This window comes from Molossus molossus, unplaced genomic scaffold, assembly GCF_014108415.1.
Source record: "Molossus molossus isolate mMolMol1 unplaced genomic scaffold, mMolMol1.p scaffold_m16_p_16, whole genome shotgun sequence".
Lineage (NCBI taxonomy): Eukaryota > Metazoa > Chordata > Mammalia > Chiroptera > Molossidae > Molossus > Molossus molossus.
The window spans coordinates 42,901,704-42,922,839 of NW_023425351.1; the positions used below are offsets into that span (position 1 = coordinate 42,901,704).

At 36.0% G+C, this 21,136-nt stretch overlaps 1 protein-coding gene across 6 annotated transcripts in view; it reads left to right on the forward strand.

Moving 5' to 3' along the window:
- VPS13B (vacuolar protein sorting 13 homolog B) overlaps positions 1-21,136 on the forward strand; it is an 867,799-nt gene that overhangs the window by 376,999 nt on the left and 469,664 nt on the right. For 5 of the 6 annotated variants that reach the window (XR_004959842.1, XR_004959841.1, XM_036263824.1 and 2 more), the window contains exons 22-23: positions 10,025-10,152; positions 20,445-20,679. Coding sequence is in view for 4 of the 6 variants with exons in the window: in XM_036263824.1 (XP_036119717.1) it covers positions 10,025-10,152; positions 20,445-20,679 (363 nt within the window). In the remaining 2 variants the exon portion in view is untranslated. Of the gene's footprint in view, positions 1-10,024; positions 10,153-20,444; positions 20,680-21,136 lie in introns of those variants that run through there. The other variant, XM_036263827.1, reaches the window with a different exon arrangement.

Genomic DNA, 21,136 nt, shown 5'->3' on the forward strand with positions numbered 1-21,136 from the left:
GTAGAATGGGAGAATAGTTCAATGTTGTGGAGTGAGAGATGGGGTCAGGTTGGGGTTGTACAGGTCTCTTTGATGATGAAGGTTTGGGTAATGAAGGGTGTTCTTAGAATTTGGGGCTTCTCCTGATGGCTGATGTAAATAGAGGTAAGAGGCATGAAGGTATTTAACCCTAGGATTTGTAAGGCAGAATTAGGTATCAAGGCTGTGAGTGTGGGGAACTGTGGGGTGTGGTCTCTAAAATCGCTCAGATTGTATAGTATCACTCCAGTTTTGTAATGTACGTGTGTATGTCTGCACATATCTTAGTTTTATAATCAGGTATGTAAAACGTAACTTTGTGTTTTTGTAGTAGAGATACAGAACTTAATTTATCTTTAATCCTTAATTCTGCAGGGTTAAGATGTAAAGTAATGCAAAGTCTGTTCAGGGTTCCCTCGAATTGTGTTTAATTTTCAGGGTGATAGTATTGAGAAAAGAATATGACTCTTGCTTGGGGTCTGTGACATCATTTCTTTCTCAGGCAGTGAGAAAAATATCCTTAGAAATGGGAACTTCAGTTAATCAATCTCTCTCTCCGAATATTTGAAGCAAATTTGATGGAATAAAAAAATGATACATTTAATTAATACTGTAAATAGTTTATGGATACTTAAAAGGCTGCAATTATATAGTTTAACTTAAATCACCAGAGAAAAGAATAATGAAGTTTTTAGGCCTGGAGTATTTCTTTGAGGTGCAGGAAACCCAAGGGTCAGTACTTATTTTTTCTGTTCTTTACTTAAAGGAAGAAGGAACAAATGCATATCAAATAAATAAATTTTGTGAATTTATTTAGGTTAATATTCTGACTATGCACTGGGGTCATAAAATATTAACTTATAACTTCTGCATCAGCAGTCAAACAAAATGAAAAGAATTCCTAATTGGTTGTCTATTTTCACTCTGTTCCTCTTCCAGTGAAAGATCCTTTATGTTAACATGGGAAGTTTTCCTTCTAAAACCCAAATTTTATTATATTTTCCTGCTTAGAAATTTTGACCTTTGTTTTGAACTTTGTTTCTCAGCATGATATTTAAGGCCCTCTCCACTAGACCTTAACTACTTTTCCAGCGCTGTTTGTAGTATGCCAGTTTTATTGGATGTGCGCTGTGCTTCACTCACATGACAGACACTGTTTGCCATGCACTTTGTGCTGCTGTGCCTTTGTTCATGTTCTTTCTGTCTGCACTTCCTGATTTCAGAATGTCTTCTCAGCCCAACCCTGTTTTACTTCCTCTGTAAAGACTTTCCTGACAATACCTGATTGCATAGCCAGTCATTCTGTAGAATATATGAATATTATATCATCATTATACTGTATGATGATCATAATATGTACAATAATTCCTCAGTGTCATGATAAGTTCTTGGAAACTGCAACTTTAAGCAAAACGACATAGAACAGAACCAATTTTGCCATAGGCTAATTGATATAAACAACTTAAGCTGGTCACAAAAACATCACCCTACTTCTAAATAAAGACCCAAAACATGTCTAATATTAAACATTGAAATAAATGTGAGCCATACATACACTTAAGCAAGATTAATAAAAACAAGTAAGATTAATAAAAACTGAACCTAAATAGTTGAAGTAATTCCAAGCCACTTATTCCAGATTAGGGTTCCAGGTGGCCATAGCCTCTCCTAGCAGTTCAGGGTGCCAAGAGGGACACCTCCCCTGGACAGAATGCCCTTCACAGGGCCACCCACACCAGACCCACTCTGACTGGGTCACTGTAGACATGCCATGTCACCTAATGTGCACGTCTTTGGGATGTGGGAGGAACCCAGAGTACCTGGAAAATACCCATGCAGACATGCGGAGAACGTGCGAACACCACACAGCCAGGTGGCCCTGGTCAGAAATGGGTTTTTCTCTCTCATGAGCCTTATAAGGAAGCAACGTTGATCAGATCAACATTATGTGAAGACCTGCTGTATTAAGCTTATATCTCCCCTCTAGATTGTAAACCCTTGAAGAACAGGGTTTTCTAGCCTTCACTACAGTACCATGGTATATAGTAAATGGACATTGAATTACATTTTTGAGTTTAGGAGGAAAAAGATTTCTTTCCATCATCCTTCTCCTCCTCCCTTCCCTTTTCCTCCACATATGTGGCCATTCCAATTCTAGTAGCAATCTGATTGCCCAAGGTCTTGTAATTTATTTTCATGTAATACCTGCTTAGAACTCTTGTAATTGTAAAGTTCAAGTAAGGACTTGCCTGCAGAAGTGGAAATGTGAAGGTGCTTGAAGGGGAGCATAAGTACTTACACCAACTTCATACTACTACATGAAAGTCAGCTTCATTATTTTAGAGTTGCACTTTGACTAATTAGATTTTCTTATTGAACCTTAGTCCTGAGTGTAAAATATGTGGGAAACAATACAAGCCTCAGCAAGAGTGGCAGCTATAAGCAAAAATACTGCCTCTTTCAACCTAAAAGTTTTTAAAACTCCTCCAAGATCTTATCATATTATCTGAAAGTGCTATAGCTCATATTCTATCCTGTGCTGTTATTTCTGGTGGTGGCAGTGTTGGTTGTGGGTGTACACACATTGAGAAAGTCATGGATTTAAATCTTTTCTTGTTGTTCTTTGTTTTATTTTGGAAATACAGTCAGGGTAAAAGAATGTTAATGCTTTCAGTGAATTACTGTTGTATAACTTGAAGGGTCGATTCTAGAAACATTCATATTTTTCCTTTACTAGTTATTGCTAGATGGTGTTACTCAATGATCTTTGTCTCCTTCTTTCCCTATCTCTCTCCTTTCTTCCCCTCCTCTTACTTCATTTCCCCTTTTTACTTTAACAGACATTAGAATCCCTGTCTCACTCCATGGTTTTCCAGTGAGATTATGCAGCCTTTAAATCCTGAAAGTACTGAGTAAGAAAACTGAACCTAAATAGTTAAAGTAATTCTAAGATCACATATTTGGAGTGTGTGTGTGTGTTTTAAATTTTTTTATTGATTTGAGAGAGAGACAGAGAGAGACATCAATGTCTGAGAGAAACAGTGATCAATTGCCTTCTGTATGCCCTGACCGAGAATCAAACCCCCCACCTTTTCTCTGTATGGGACGCTCCTCCAACCAACTGAGCCACACTGGCCAGGGCTAAGATCACATTTTGAATTGGTAGAATAAAAAGTGGTATCTAGGTTTCCTCATCTGAAGTTCATGCTCTGAGAGGAAACATTATGTAAATATATTTATCCTATTGGTGTCTGAAATTCCACCACTAAAGACTTTTTTATTTTATTTTAAGCCTTCCATATATATATATATATATATATTTCCTCCATGAGGATGAGACTGTGTCTCTGTCTGTCTGTTTTGTTCACCATGGTATCCCAGTTCCTAACATTGATCCTATAACAAACACGGTAGGTGTTCTTTAAGTAGATTTGAATGATTTATTTTGTGCATGTTAAAATTAAGGGATATTTTAATTTTCTTCTTTCCTTCCTTCCTTCCATTATTTTTTGGTGACATGCATTTTCTGTTTGTTTTTTTTTTCACCTGTTAGCATATATTAATTCTGTAACAAAAATATTTCCAAAAATAAACCATAGATGGGTAAGAGAACACGTTAATAAGCTTATGAGGAACGCTTTATCTTCATCTTTCCCGATGTCTTTGTGAACGAGTAAAGGAAATGTGAGGTTGTATGCCACTGCTGTGTCAAGGTCTGGTTTCTGTTCTGAGGGATTTACCCTTCTTCCTTCATATTCCTGCCCAGAAACCTAGAAAGCAAGCCCTTCTATATAGCCTGGTGTTCACTACTTACTCATTAGCTTTCTGAACTTGTAATAAAACAACTCTATAACCCTGCTTCAAGTCCTACTTAAGCATTTCTCTCTTTCCCAAGTTCATAACAGTCCCATCTTTATCTCTTAGGAAGCCTCTGTGTTCCTTGTGGGCCATCGTTGGTAGTCATTTTCTCTCTGCTATGACTGTTTAAGGGATGCTACCTCTCCTGGATGATCCACAACCTGAGTTTGCAAGGTTCATTCTCAGAAGACTTTCTCTTTTTATCTTTAAATTTTTTTTTAATGATTCAACTTTGTTTAAGACAACTACCCCCAGTACAGTATTGTCTTGGATATGAGTACATAGCTGAAAAGCTTGATTTCCCATGAACATAAAGGAAAAATAAAGATTGGCATGCTTTTCTTATTTGTGATTATTTAAAATTTCAAAAATTAAATCATAAAAGTCACCGTTTTGACAAAATGTCAAATAATATGCTACTAGGGAAAGATTTCAAGAAGGTACACATGATATTTTTCTCTTTTAAAAAACATCTATCAATTGATTCAAGCAATATTTACTGAGCAAGGCACTATACTGTTTTTTTAATTAATTTTTTTAACAGATGTTTCTCCTTTTTTCCTCCACTAACCCCACCACCACACTATTGTCTGCCCATTGGTTACACATATATGCATATAAGTTATTTGGTTTATCTCTTCCCACCTCCTACTCCGCTTCCCTCTGAGGGTTGTCATTCTGTTCCCTACTTCCATGTCTCTGGATCTATTTTGTTCATCAGCTTATTTTGTTCATTAAATTCCATAGATAAGTGAGATCATGTGATGTTTGCCTTTCTCTGACTAGCTCAATGTCACTAATCATTAGAGAGATGCAAATTAAAACGACTATGAGGTGTTACCTCACACCTGCTTGAATGCTACCATCAACAAATCATCAAACAACAAGTGCTGGCAAGGGTATGGAGAAAAGGGCACCCTAGTACACTGTTGGTGAGATTGCAGACTGGTGCAGCCACTATGGAAAACAGTATGAAATTTCCTCAAAAAAATTAAAAATTGATCTGCCATTTGACCCAGTGATCCTACTTCTAGGAATATATATCCTAAGATGCCTGAAACACCAATCAGAAAGAATATATGTTCATAGCAGCACTATTTACAATAGCTAAGATCGCCCTGGCTGGTTTGGCTCAGCCGTTAGAGCGTTGGCCTGTGGTCCCGAGAGACCCGGGTTCGGTTCCCGCTAAGGGCACGTACCTCGGTTGCAGTTTGTCCCCGGCCCTGGTTGGTCATGCGGGTGGCAGCCACTCGATGTGTCCCTTCACGTCGATGTTTCTCTCTCTCTCCCTCCCTCTCTATCTGAACAAAAAATATCCTCGGATGAGGATAAAAAAAAAAAAAAAAAAAAGGTACAATAGCTAAGATCTATAAGCAGCCCAAATGTCCATCAGTAGATTAGTGGATAAAAAAGCTGTGGTATAGATACAAAGAACATTTTGTTGGTTGCCAGATGGGAGGAGGGTGGGGGGAATGGGTGAAAAAGGTGAAGGGATTAAGAAGTACAAATTGGTTGCTAGACTGACAAACCTCAAGGGGAAGCAGATTGGGGGGTGGGAGGAGATAAGCCAAAGAATTTACATGCATAACTAATGGACACAGACAACAGTGTGGGAAAAGGCAGGAGGGGGGTGGGAGTGGGGAGGAGGGGGTCAATGGGGGAAAAATGAGGAACATCTGTAATACATTTAACAATAAAGATAAAATAATAATAATAAAAGCTGTGGTACACCCTGGCCAGTTTTGCTCAGTGGTTAGAGCGTCAGCCATGGACCAGAGAATCCTGTGTTCGGTTCTTGCTAAGGGCATGTACCTCGGTTGCAGTTTGTCCCTGGCCCCAGTTGGGGTCATGTGGGTAGTGACCAGTCAATGTGTGTCTCTCACATTTATGTTTCTCTTTCTCTTTCTTCCCCCCTCTCTACCTCCCGCTCTGTCTGAAGATAAATTAAAAAAATAAAAATAAAAATAAAAAAGCTGTGGTACATATACACAATGGCATACTATGCAGCTGTAAAAAAAGATACCTTATCCTTTGAGATGGCATGGAGGGACCTGGAGAGTATTATGCTATACTAGTTCAAGGCACTACTTGATATAAATAAATAAATAAAGGATACACAGATTGTCATTTCAGTGAAATGAATACTATCTTAATATTGGCACTATATTGAATAATGTACGTAAACATATAAATTGTTGGTGAGATCCCTTATGGTTAAAGGAGACATTGCTATAGGAATTTTTTATTGTTGTTACTTTTCTATTAAAGTAATCCTTCCTGACTGACCATTAACCACTACCATTTGTTGCTATACCACATAACTGTATTCTGCTGTTACTTGTGGAAAGACAAATATTCAAATGTTTAAAATTATACCATGAAAAATTAAATGTTATACAGAATTATGTCAGAAATCTGTGAGATTGTAGAGGAAGGACCAAATCCAATTTGAGGAAATCAGTGACCATGTCTCAGAGTAAATGGCATGCAAGGTACAACTAAAACAGTAGGTTGATTGTGCTAGAAAAGGAGGGTAATTGTTTCAGATCTGGTAAACTTCAAGTTCTTTTCTGTACATTATAGTCAGTTTTTCATCATTATTCCTTATAGTATTCTCATGAATTATTTTTATATACATTATGACTTTTAAAGTGAATAGTATTCTTGACATCAGATATCAGTATTATTAAATTCTCACACTTAGATTAAATTGCTTTCTCCAATGGCAAATGGCACAGGTGAAACTCTAAGTCAAGCTAGCTCCAACTGCAGTACTTTCTCCAGAAACAAAGGATTGTACCAAGGTACATGGCACATGCCTAAGAAATAATTGTTGATATTATTTTAACCAATATGGTTTGGGTCTCAAAATTACCTTATTTATTGTTGAAAACAAGAAATATAATATGTATCAGACTACCATGTTTTGTAGATTTAATTTAGTTCTAGTAAGACTGAACAAATCTGAACTATTTGTTTTCTGAACTATTTCTGAATTGTTTGTGGTACTATGATCCTTAGTAGAAATATGATACATTTATTACATATTTGGTAGAATTAGAAGTAGTTGCACCAGGTTTTAATAACATTAGAGGAACATTAGCATAGTAGTTAAAAGCATGGACCTATTAGAAGTCAAGCTTCCTGGAGATTTTCTTCCCTGTTTTGCATTCCTCATGGGGTTCTGATGAGGTTTAAACTGATTAATAATTGTAAAGTACTTACAGTACCTGGCTTATAGTCGTTGTACAGAGGTTTTGGTTAAATAAAATATGGATCAAGATTGGAAGTTTTATAAAGTATAAATATCCTACCTGTAAAATATATATAACTACAGAAAAAAATTATCATAAAAAAAAACTTCTCTTCCTGTCATCTTTTAGAAAATGTAATATATTGAAAACTAGTTTACCCAAAATAGTGGCTTTTACCTCTAATAGATAATGGTATTTCATGAGAATTTTTAACAGGTTATGTTTGTCATAGCTTTTTGGGCAGCCCTTTGAAGTCACATACATATAAATTTTAGGGCCTCCTTTAATTTTTTAAAATTTTTATTAGATCATATTGGAGAAGACAGCATTTACAGTAAACATGTGGCTCTTCTGGTTTAGTAGTGACTTCCAATGCTGCTTCATGGTAATGTAATGGTATCCAAACTGCTTGGCAATGTTAGCATTTATTAGGTGGATTTACTTTTAAATTGTAATAATGATATTTATATAACACTGATATTCTGTATAATAGATTTTGAAAATTTGATCATAAGCAACTTTTGTATATAAACCTTTGGTATTCATTGTTTCAAATAATTGTAAACATTTCTTACAGTTTCTTTTTTTTTCTATTCTCCCTCCTAATGTTCCATTCTTCCAGTTGCTCAGACAAAAATTTTGGAATAATCTTTGTTTTTCTCTTACTATGTGTCTTGTCCATCAGTAAATCCTCTTTGCTATATTGCTGAAATGGATACAGAATTTCACCACTTCTGTTGCTGCTACTATCTCTCACAGTTGTCTTCCTGTTTTAATACTTGGTCCTTATATTCTGTTTTCTGTGTAGTACCCAGAGAAATTTTTCCAAAATATGTTTAATGTAATGACCACAGTTAGAAACCACTCTCATAACCCAGCTCCCTCAATGTAAACACCAGCCAGCCTCCTGACCATGGCCTATGTAAGGTCTGTATGATCTGGTCCCTATTGACAGCTCTGACCATGTCTCCTACTTCTCTTGTAACCCTACTTTAGCTACCTTGCATCTTCTTTACTGTTTCTCGAAAATCCTAAGCACACACCTAATTTAGGACTTTTGTATTTTTGTTCTATCTGCCTAGAATACTCTGCTTCCAGATATCTCCATGGATCTCTCCCCAACTGTTCTTTTAAACAAACATTTTTTTTTTATCCTCACCCGAGGACATTTTTCCATTTTTTTTGTTCAGGTAGAGTGGGAGGGAGAGAGAGGAACAGAGAGAGAGAGAGAAACATCGACGTGAAAGGAACACATCGAGTGGCTGCCACCCGCACAACCCAACCAGGGCCGGGGACAAACTGCAACCGAGGTACGTGCCCTTAGCGGAAACCGAACCCGGGTCTCTCAGGACCGCAGGCTGACGCTCTAACCGCTGAGTCAAACCGGTCAGGGCGAAACAAACATTTTTTTGAATTTCTAATATGCATAATATGGTAGATCATAGGATTATAAGTATGAGAAAAAAAGGTCTGTGCTCCTTGCTTTTATTATAAATTTTAGTATCAATGCAAATAGAAGAACCAAGTTGGGAGAAGGAAAATATGAGTCAATATAGCAACTGTCATTCTCATAGTAGTGATATGGTGTCACTTAACTTTGGAGAGCATTCAGGGATCATGAAATTCAACTTAGTAAAAGTCTTGAAAAGCATAATCTGATAGGTTTATTTTATGTACTTAAAATATTATAAATAAAATGCATTATCATAAAATGTATAAGTATATATGAATCTTCTAAAGATGTACATTTTTATATTGTTTGAAGTAATTTCAGAAATTGTAGATTATAAAAACTATTGAAAAGCTCTAATTTATTTCATAGGAACAAAATTTTTAATAACATAGAAAATGAAATATGTTTCATTTTATTTTATTTTTTAAAATATGTTTTTATTGATTTTTTTAGAGATAGAGGAAGGGAGAGAGAGATAGAAACATCAGTGTGAGGGAGAAACATTGACTGGCTGCCTCCTGCACTCCCCCTCCTGGGGATTGAGTCCGCAACCCGTGCATGTGCCCTGACCAGGAATCGAACTGGAACCTTGCAGTCCATGGGACTGAGTCACACCAGCAGAGTTCATATTCTTAATAAGTAAATATACCTTTTATGTAATCACATACTTCTTTTGGTTACCATCAAAGTCAGTTTTTGGAATTGAGAGATTCTATAGGTAAGCTTTTATTATCAGGAAAATTCACATATATGAAGACCCATTTTTTATTTTGCATGAATCAGGTACTTTATAGTTGAACTTCTTTTCAAGTAAAGCTTTTTTTTTATCTTCACCCGAGGACATTTTTGCATTTATCTTCAGACAGAGTGGGAGGGAGAGAGAGAGGAAGAGAGAGAGAGAAACATTGACATGAGAGAGACACATCGAGTCATTGCCACCCACACAACCCCAACCCGGGGCGGGGACAAACTGCAACAGAGGTCCGCTGCCTTAGTGGGAACTGTACCTGGGACTCCCTGGTCTGAGGGCCGACGCTCTAGCAGCTGAGCCAATCTGGCCAGGGCGCAAGTAAAGTTTTTATTGATGTAGCTTATACTGATAAATGGGCAGATTTTTAGTTTACAACTTAATTTTCACAAAGTGAATAAATCCAAGTAGTCAATAAATAATACCACCATTGCTCCACAAATCCACCTTTCCATCACCAATCCTTGATAAGATTAACTAATACCCTCCTTACTTTGAACAGATTCGTCTTGCTTATTTTTGAATAGTTGCAAGTATCAGTCATTCTATAAGATAAAATGATTTAATATGATATTTTATAATCTCAGGTAGTTTTAATTTTAAACAGGGAAATAATCTTAAAAATATTTTTCTGTATATTTTTGTAACTATAAGGTACATTTCTGTTAAATAACTAGCTATTCTTATACTTAGAATCCAGACCATTGTCAGTTCCTGTGAAAGCTATGCTGAATATAACTGAAGGCTGTAGAAGTCCTGAAGAAAGAATGAAAGAATTTATTGGAGCAGTATGGAATGCTGTAAAGTGTCTCACACTGCAGGTAAAACATGATCTAAAAGTAGGTTAATTCAATAAGATTAAATTATATGTACTTAAAAGTAAAAATAAGTGAAAAGATAATTCAGTAACAAATAAATAGTTATAATAATTATCATTATATATTTTTCCTTTCTGAGGCTTATTCAGCATGTAATATACCCTCATGGACGACATCTCTCTCAAAATTTAATGTCTAACCTGCTATGCAAAATTTGCCTTTTTTAATCTGCAGCTTTCTGTTTTAAGTAACACAATTTCTTCCTCCCTCCCTCCTTCCCTCCCTTCCTTCCTTCCTTCCTTTTTTGCTCAATCTCTCTTCTGTATTCTAGTGAGAGTGCTTTAATACCAAAATAAGCTTATATAGGTAGCAGTCATTCATTTTACATCTATATTGTGCTGTAGTGGGACTATAGCAGATCTCTTGGAGCTTATGTGTCTTTTTAAAATAAATTGCCTTATATTCTCCTTACAGATAGCCTTGGAGTTTATGAAAAACTCAATAAAAATTCAGGAATTGCTCCAAAGCCCTACTGTTCCTTAATATAGCCTCCTTGGCTTTCTGAAATTCCATATATCCTTTTTTTTTCTTTTCTTTTCTTTTTTTCATTTTTTTAAAATTAAATTTATTAGGATGACATTGGTTAATAAGATTATATAGGTTTCAAGTGTACAATTCTATGATACATGATCTGTGTGTGTATGTATACACACACACATACATACACCCACCTTTTCTTATAAATCTTATATGTTTTTTAAAATTCCATTAAAATATAAGTATTTACCTAATAATCATAAGCATGTTAACTTTTTTTAAAGTTTTATCCTCACCCGAGGACATTTTTCCATTTTTTGTTCAGGTAGAGTGGGAGGGAGAGAGAGGAACAGAGAGAGAGAGAGAAACATCGATGTGAAAGGAACACATCGAGTGGCTGCCACCCGCACAACCGACCAGGGCCGGGGACAAACTGCAACTGAGGTACGCGCCCTTAGCGGGAACCGAACCCGGGTCTCTCAGGACCGCAGGCCTATGCTCTAACCGCTGAGCCAAACCGGCCAGGGCAAGCATGTTAACTTTTTAATGCCCTAGTATAAACTTATTTATTTTTAAAAACAGCTATTTAGCTAGTAATCAGTTACAGAATGCATTTCTTCTTCTTTTTTTTTATTCTCACATTCAGCATTTAATTTTTATTATATATCAAGTTATGTACTGAGTAGATGAAAGAAACATAGAAGTTCTCTTGGTCAAGCAGGAAAATAACAAGGAGCCATTCTATGGAAAGCATCTTTTGGGAGAAAACTCTCAGGGTCTCAAGAAGAAATGGGAATGTCAAGGTAGATGTTATGTACTGATAGGATGGATGCTTAGGATTCATGATGAATTTTAGATACTGTCCAAGATGAGTATTTACTGATTTGTAGAAGAACTAGATGACAATATTTCATTATCTAGGATATAAAACTATCAAGAATATTTAGCTGTTTGAAGTTTACTTTGGTCCTAAAAATTATTTTATAATGATATAAGTAGTTTTATTAAAAGAAACCTAATTCCCTTTTATCCATTCCACCTACAAAAAAATTATTAATTTAGTGTAACTACCCTTTATTGATATCATTTTGAGTAGTTGTATAACAGGGTATAAAAAAAGATGGTATTAGGTTACATGATTATTTGACAGATCTAGGAAAATCTTTCAATTTAAGATTCCAAGAAATCTTTATGTAATGTGTAAGCTCACAGTAGGCACATGAATATTCCAAAATATAAGATATACTGGAGATCATCCCTCTCTGCCCAGGATGAAGTAATAAGGACCAGATTTATCTTTCTACTTGAAACAACCAAAAATGGGCAAACTATGTTAAATAATGATTTCAAAACATTAGATAATAGGCCCAGTTGTACAGTGACCTCTGAGAGGATTAAGGTAAAATAAGCAGGATCTACTGACTAAAGGGGAATGTTGTCTTGGTGTTTGCCAAGTTCAGTTTTCTCCTGTTTTACATTGAAGATAATGTTCTGTGTCATTTCCTGGGTGGTTTTTGTACTTTCTAAAGTCTTCTGAGTGTACAGTATAGTGTAGTGGACTCTTTATTTTACATACTAAGCCTTCTGGTCTCCTTCTTTTGCTAATAATGCTTTGTTATTTCTTTAGGGAGCTACTTCCCACATTTTGTATGATTTTGAATTGAGTACCAAAGTCTCAAGTACCATATAAGCCAGTTAAGGTAGACCAATTGAATTTTTTCTTTCAGAAATTATATATAGACTATGACCAATGATGCTGTAATCATATTGCATCATACACTTGATGTTCTCAATGTCCATTGGACTTCTGGCTTATCTCCAGAATTAAATAAGAGTAGATATTTCAGGTTGGACAGGTCAACGATTAATCGCCTTTATTGTAAATGTAATTTTTACACATAATGCTTAAAACTTTGTACACAGGACCATGTTTTTATTTATACACATTGAGAAATAATAGCAGATGCATGGAATACAAATCTAGGAGTCTCTTAATGTCTTTCCCTGACAAATATTTATAGACAAAGTATGGAGATTTATAATACTCACTCTGGAAAAGAAGACAACTAAGGTTCACTTTTGAGGTTTTTAACTTAATGCTTTAGATGGGTATATTTAGATTTCTACTACATGTAGCATACCCAACATGTTTTCATAGTGTGTTGAGAATTTATAAAATAGGAAAACTGTGATTTGGGCAATATTTTGTGTATTAGTTGTAGTACAAAGGTAATATGTTTGGTCAACTCTGTGTACATAGGTAGTTCAACTCTAAGCAACAGCATTTTAAAACAAAAGAACTGTAAACATCTGTAAACCCCTAAGGGCTAATATATTTTATGGATCTGGCTTGTAGTAGATATTTAGTATATATCTATTTACTGTATTTACTTAGCAAACATTTAGATGCCAGTTATTATGTTATATCTTTATATTAGTGCTGATTCCACTCCATTTCCAGATAAGAAGACAAGTCATGGACAAATTAAATAACTTGTCAAAGGCCCCAGGCTGGACTTAAACACATTTGTTGACAGGTCATTTTTTAAATTACCCTACCAACCCTGGCAAAGTGTTTCAGTTGGTTGGAGTGTTGTCTCCTACACCAAAAGGTTGCGGTTTCAATTCCTGGTCAGGGCACATACCTAGGTTGCAAGTTCATCCTGGGTCGTGGTGTATACATACATGAGAGGCAACAGATTGATGTTTCCCTTTCACACTGGTGTCTGTCTCTCTCTCTCCCAGCCTCCCCCTTCCTCTGTCTCTCAAAATCAATGAAAACATGTTTTCAGGTGAAGATTAAAAAAAAAAACCCTACCAGGTTGCCTCTATGGAATGAAATGATGAACACGCATTAAACAGTGATTTTAATTAACATCCTTATCTGATGCTAAGAAAAATAATTGTGTTCATTTATTTAATAATTATTTGCCCTGGCCAGTTTGGCTCAACGGTTGAGCGTCGGCCTGTGGACCAGAGAGTCCTGGGTTCGGTTGCCGCTAGGGGCACGTAACACACACACACAAAAATAATTATTATTATTTAGTACCTAGTATGTGCTAGGCACTGTAGGAGACTGTAGAGTGAACAAAATAGGCATTGTCTAACATTACAGAGCTTGTATTATGGTGAGAATTCTCTAAGACTATAGGTGTTATAATGTGTCAATGAAATAACCAGAGATGCACAGCCAAATTGTAAAGAAGCGCTTATTCTCACCGGTGGATTGCGGAGGACATAAGTCTCCCCTCAGATCAGCAGCACCCATTCCTCTTGCTGTCCAATTTTAAAGACAGAGTCCCCTCCTCCTTTTCCCCCCTCCCTCCAAGGACCAGTACAATAGTGGGTGAGACAGCTATTACCGAAATCAAAATTAGCATCATTCACCGGGCTCATGAGTACCTGCAAATGCCTGCAATTGCTGGTACTAGGAAACTGCAAATGCCTCCCAACACGTGGGGCAACTATACTCTTAGGCAAAATTCCTTTACTTCTAGGGGTAATTAACCTATTATTGGAAGAATATTGAGGAAAGTCCATTGATGATAAAAATAGAGTTATTTAGTGGCCTCAGCCAAGAGGCCTACATAAGAATGGAATCTAGTCGCCTTAGCCCCGGGGCCCAGGTCATTGGTATTTAAAAACCCCATTGTTTTAAGTTTTTTAAATGTTGGTAATATGTCTTTGTTTCTGTGTTCCTGACTCCCAGATCAGTTCACGGTAAATATTAAAAAATTCATGCATAAAAAAAGAAAGTGTGAATGAAATTACAACCTGAAATGTTTCCTCATTTTTGTTTTTTATTTGAAACTGTTTCCTGAAGAATAATGTAAGTTCATACAGAGACCATTTCATTCTCAATTAATTTTGCAAAATCACTGAAGTTTCAGGTTTTAAAGAAAGAGAAACGTTATTTGGGAATAAGAAATAGGACCATTATTTTAAAGGGCAGATAATATGGTATAACACTTAGAGCATTTTTATGTAGAGTGTCCTATATAATGGGCAGATTATTATGTAAATTAAACCTATTCTAGTCTCTTCTTCTTAACTGAGTTGTAGCATAGTATAGAACACAGGAATTAGAAAAATGTAAGTTTACCAAACCTTACTTATGGGAATACACAATGGCATATATCTTTTTCAAATGCCACATAAATGTAGAGCTTCGACAAAAAGTGTACAACAGTTGTTTTATTTATTAAAATAAGAATACTGAGTAATTTCTACTTTATTGGTTTATCTTCAGTATCTAATATGTAGATATGTAGCCCTTGACCAAATAGGAATCAAAATAGAGGTGATTCTACTTCAAGAATTTGTAATAATCCCTTCACTTTAACACATGAATGTGTTCAGTATTGGGGAAAGAACACGTTGCTACCAAAACTGAAATAAGATCCTTGAAACAGAAAGGATGTTGCCATGGAAAAATGAAGTAACACTCAGTGCAGCTGTGATGCATTAATGAATAGGATATTTTTTTAAAAGATCATTTGTGTTTGGTGTGGCTCAGAGGGTCCCAACCAGATGGTTTCCATGAACATGATCTGACCCCCGGTTTGAGGACTTCTTACTGGCAGATTACTTCATTTTCTTTCCCTTGGATTGTCAGATCCTTACATTAATGCAAAATTTACTGCTGCAGATTTCTATTCACTTACATAAATCATTCAACATTTTACATTAAAACCACAATTTTAGACATACAGTTTAACAGTTATTTTAAAAGTATAAAAAGATTTATGTGATAGCTTTAGTATATATAATAGATGCAGCATTATAAATTTGAGCAATTTGGATTATATATATGTTTTGGTTCTTGTCATTAAAGAGATCACGACATATTTTAGAAAGTTTATTTTCTAGAGTTGTTATGTATCTTATGCTAATACACTGTTGATTCTATATGCATTGCTTAGGTTATTTAAATTTGATGAAATAGTTTATTTCTAAATTAGTGTAATTTTGGAATATATTGATTGTGGAACTTTAGGCACAAATTTGTTTCTCAGGACTTATATGTAATACCTCACATTATTGAAAGTGTTTTTTAAACATAGCATTAATACCCACATGAAGTGTTAAATACTAATTCTTCATTGTTTGTCTTTGTAACCATAATTTATATAGGAGAATATGCTCTCAGTGTGCCATTTTATTTATTTATTTTTTATTTATTTTATTTTATTTTTTTCTTGGTACGTGCCCCTAGCGGGAACCGAACCCAGGACTCTCTGGTCTGCAGGCTGACGCTCCAACCGCTGAGCCAAACCGGCTAGGGCTCGGTGTGCCATTTTAATGTGCACTTAAATATCAGTAATGACTTGGGTTAAATATTTAAAAACTTAAATGTAATACATCTGAGACAGTATATACTTTATTTCAGAAAAATATGTTGTGATCTTAAATCAATTATATACTTAACATATACACAGTTAAATTACCTAAACTGCAAAATAAATTCTAGAACTAAAAAATGAGCTTATACTCCGTGAACTAATGCATTTATTTTTGCACAATTTTACTTATATTTTTCTTCACTGAATTTATCAGTTTGTCCATGCACAGAACTATTGAAGCAAAGATGAGTTAAATTGCTTATTTATAAGGCTGGCAAATTATTTATTGTTTCAAGGAATTTCAGACCTGTTATATATTGTTATGCTCTCACTAAGGAATATATTAGCACCAAGAGAAGTGATGTTACTGTATTCTTAGTTATTGTTTATAAAATATAGTGTCTTTGCTAATATAATTTGCCAGAATATCCAAGCATTTATCAAGGAAATACATTTTATTTTCTATTATATTTTCAGATAATACTTTTTAATGTCAGATATTTTATAGAAAACTAATTGGTCATATTTTTTATTTTAAAAATAATTCAAGTATACTAGTCTGTTTGGGCAATTACTAACCAGTTATAGATTATTACTTTGTAAAAACCAATTAAGACTAGTAGACTTTAGTCTACTTTGTTTTTGAATTAAGAACTCATGATGAGATGAAGTCAAGTTTTGATCTGGGTTTGCTTAGTCTTCTTTTAACTCTCTAAGGTCCTAGCAACCTAAATAACCACTCTGGGGATAGGGAAGAATGAAATCACAATTTAGGTAATAATTTGACGTATGATAATAGCAAGGAATATGTTGAGTTTTTTTTTTTTTTATCCTCACCCGAGGACATTTTTTCCATTTTTTGTTCAGATAGAGCGGGAGGGAGAGAGAGGAAGAGAGAGAGAGAAACATCGATGTGAAAGGGACACATCGAGTGGCTGCCACCCACACGACCAACCAGGGTCGGGGGGGGGGTGGGGTGGGAGAGACAAACTGCAACCGAGGTACGTACCCTTAGCGGGAACCGAACCCGGGTCTCTCTGTACCGCAGGCCCACACTCCCAACTGCTGAGCCAAACCGGCCAGGGCGAATATGTTGATTTTTAAGTCTTCTGAATTTTCTTCATTACCATGCATCTATTTATACTTAACAAATGTGATATAGCCTGGCCCCTGTGGCTCAGTGCATTAAGTGCCTTCCTATGGACTGAGAGGTCCCAGTTAATTCCTGGTCAGGGCACATGCCCAGGTTGTGGGCTCCATCACTAGTAGGGGGCATGCAGGAGGCAACCAATTAATGTTTCTCTCTAACATTGATGTTTTTCTTTCTCCCCCCTCTCTCTAAACAACAACAACAACAACAATAAAAATATATTTAAAAAAAAAAACACAGCCCTGGCCGGTTTGGCTCAGCAGTTCGGCCTGCATTCCAGAGAGACCCCAGTTCGGTCCCGCTAAGGGCACGTACCTCAGTTGCAATTTGTCCCTGGTCCTGGTTGGATTGTGCAGTTGGCAGCCACTTGATGTGTCCCTTTCACCTCGATGTTTCTCTCTCGCTCCCTCCCACTCTATCTGAACCAAAAATGCAAAAATGTCCTCGGATGAGGATAAAAAATAAATTAAAAAAAAAAAATCAAATGTTGATATATATACTTGAGCCTTGGTATGCATATATATAAAAAGCTAAAGTATGTGATATAAACATCATCTGTTTTTTTTTATAATTAATCTATTTTTGTTACAGGTGTTTCTCCTTATTTTCCCACTGATTATCCCCTCCCACCCTGTCCCCAGCTTTGTTGTCCATATCCATTGTTCATGCACACATGCATATAAATTCTGTGGTTTATCTCTCCCCCACCACCCCCTCTTCTGGGGATTGTCAGTCTGTACCCACTTCCACGTCTCTGGGACTACCCCATTCCTCAAACTGTTATGTTCATTAAATTTCACAAGTAAGTGAGATCATATGATACTTGTCTTTCTCTGTTTGGCTTGTTTCACTTAGGATAATACTTTCCAGGTCCCTCCATGTTGTCTCAAAGGATAAGCGATCTTTCTTTCTTACAGCTACATAGTACTCCATTGTGTATATGTACCACAGCTTCTTTATCCATTCGTCCACCAAGGGACATTTAGGCTGTTTCCAAATTTTAGCTATTGTAAATAGTGCTGCTATGAACATGGGGGTACATATATTCTTTCTGATTCGTGTTTCAGGCTTCTTAGGGTATATTCCTAGAAGTGGGATCACTGGGTCAAATGGAAGTTCAATTTTTAATTTTTTGAGGTAACACCATAGTGTTTTCCATAGTGGCTGCACCAGTCTGCATTCCCACCAGCAGTGTACTAGAGTCCCCTTTTCTTCACACCCTCGCCAACACTTGTTGTTTGATGATTTGTTGATGGCGGTCATTCTGACAGGTGTGAGGTGATACCTCATTGTTGTTTTAATTTGCATCACTCTGCTGATTAGTGATGTTGAGCATTTCTTCATATGTCTCTTAGCCATTTGTAACATCTTCTATTTTAATGTTTGCCTAGAGATATAATCTGAACATTTTATTTATTTATTTATTTATTTATTTATTTATTTATTTATTTAATCCTCACCTGAGGACATTTTTCCATTTTTTGTTCTGATAGAGTGGGAGGGAGAGAGAGAGAGAGAGAAACGTTGAAGTGAAAGCGACACATTGAGTGGCTGCCACCCTCACGACCCAACCAGGGCCGGGGACAAACTGCAACCGAGGTAAGTGTCCTTAGCGGGAACCGAACCCGGGTCTCCCCAGACTGCAAGGCGACGCTCCAGTCTCTAAACCAAACCGATCAGGGCTAATCTGAACATTTTAAACATTTTTTCTTTAATTTTAATCTGTAAAGTAAAAATGGAAGGGCAAATTCACATAGAAATAACAGTTTGTGGGCTTTTTATTGTTTTTTAATGTTTTTATTTTATTTATTTATTGTTAATTCTTACCTGAGAATATTTTTCCATTGATTTTTAGATAGAGAAGAAGGGGTGGGGGGTGGGGGGAGAAAGAGAAACATCTATATGAGAGAAACACATCAATCGGTTTCCTCCCACATGACCACAACCAGGGCTGGGGATTGAACCGGCTACCCAGGTATGTGTCCGTGACCGGGAATCAAACCCGAATCCCTTCAGTCCATGGGCTGACACTAACCACTGAGCATACTGGCCAGGACTTTATTTTATTGAATATATTGGAGTGATATTGGTTAATACAATTATATAGATTTCAGGTGTACAATTCTATAATATATCTGTATATCGTATTGTGGGTTCACCATCCTGAGTCAAGTCTCTTTCCTTCCTCATCTATACCTCCCATACCCTCTTCTCCCTCCTCCCAACCCCTTTTCCTCTTGTAATCACCATACTGTTGCCAGTGTATATGAGCTATTTGTTTTTAATCCCTTCACCTTTTTCACCCAGCCCTGCAGTCTCCCTCCTCTCTGACAGCTGTCAGTCTATTCCCTATCTATGAGTCTGTTTCTATATTGTTAGTTTCTTTCTTCCATTGATTCCACATATGAGTGAAATCATATGGTACTTGTCTTATTTTTTTAAAGTAGGAGCAATGAAATGCTAGTCAGTTCTAAGGACTTAGCTGGTGTTAACAAAATCTAATGAACTGCAAAAAAAGGACGATTTTCTCACCTTTTTTGCCAGCACATTTTCTAAGTCAGTTATGTTTCTTGGAGAGAACTGTGGAAAGGCAGATATGTTTTCATCTCATGTCACTATGCCCTTTTGATCAAATTTATTGCAGAAAAAACAAAACTTTTAGGTATGGGACATTTTCTTTTTTATTCTGTTAAAGATATTAGTGTTTGAGGTTCTTTTTACTCCCACATTTAGTCTGATTCAAATATTTTTTTTTTTTTTTTTTTTTTTTTGAAGGTGTTTTATCATTTTTATTTTTATTTTTTATTTTTTTATGAATTTTTATTTATTTTTTTGTTACAGATATTTTACCTTTTTACCCCATTGGCACCCCCCACCCCACCCCCTCCACCCTGTCCCCGGCTTAGTTGTCCATGTCCATTGGTCATGCATACATGCATATAAGTTCTGTGGTTTATCTCTTCCCACCCCCCCACCCCCCATCCCCTCTTCTGAGGGATGTCAGTCTGTGCCCTACTTCCATGTGTCTGGGTCTACTGTATTCCTCAGACTGTTATGTTCATTATATTCCGTATATAAGTGAGATCATGTGGTATTTGTTTTTTTCTGCTTGGCTTCTTTCACTTAGGATAATACTTTCCAGGTCCCTCCATGTCGTCTCAAAGGATAAGAGATCTTTCTTTCTTACCGCTGCATAGTACTCCATTGTGTATATGTACCACAGCTTTTTGTGATTCAAATATTTTAATTCTACTTTTCTTTTCCAGCTTGAAGTACAGTCTTGTTGTGTGTTCATTCCAAATGATAGCCTGCCTTCCCCAAGTACAATTGTATCTGGTGACATTCCTGGAACAGTAAGAAGTTGGTATCACGGACAAACCAGCATGCCAGGAACCCTTGTGCTCTGCTTGCCTCAAATAAAGATTATTAGTGCTGGTCACAAGTATATGGAACCTCTGCAGGAGATTCCATTTGTCATCTCAAGACCCATCCTTGAAGAAGGTACATTTAAAGAAATTATTTTTAAGGTTATATTTTATACTGATATTTTTAACTTTTTATTTTTTAAAGTGCGCTAGTGCAAATGTAAATCTTTCTTTTCATTGGAAGATGTACATGAAAATAAAGTAATCTAAAAGGAAAGATTTACAAAATAAATGAATATAATTAATGCTCTTTATTGACATCCAAACCTTTCAATCATTCATATATTTATACATATGTATATAAATGGAGTCTATGTACAATGTAATATAATCATTAAAATGCTAAATACATAAAATTAACTCAAGAAGAAAGTTGGTTTTAGGGGTATGTATTAGACTGAACTAAGACTGTTGAGTAGGTTGATCTTTCTCTTTTAATTATTTTATTTATCATTTTTCATTACCAATGACCCCCTCTATACCACCTTCCACCTCCATCCCCCTTACTTATCCCCACAGTCACCACACTGTTG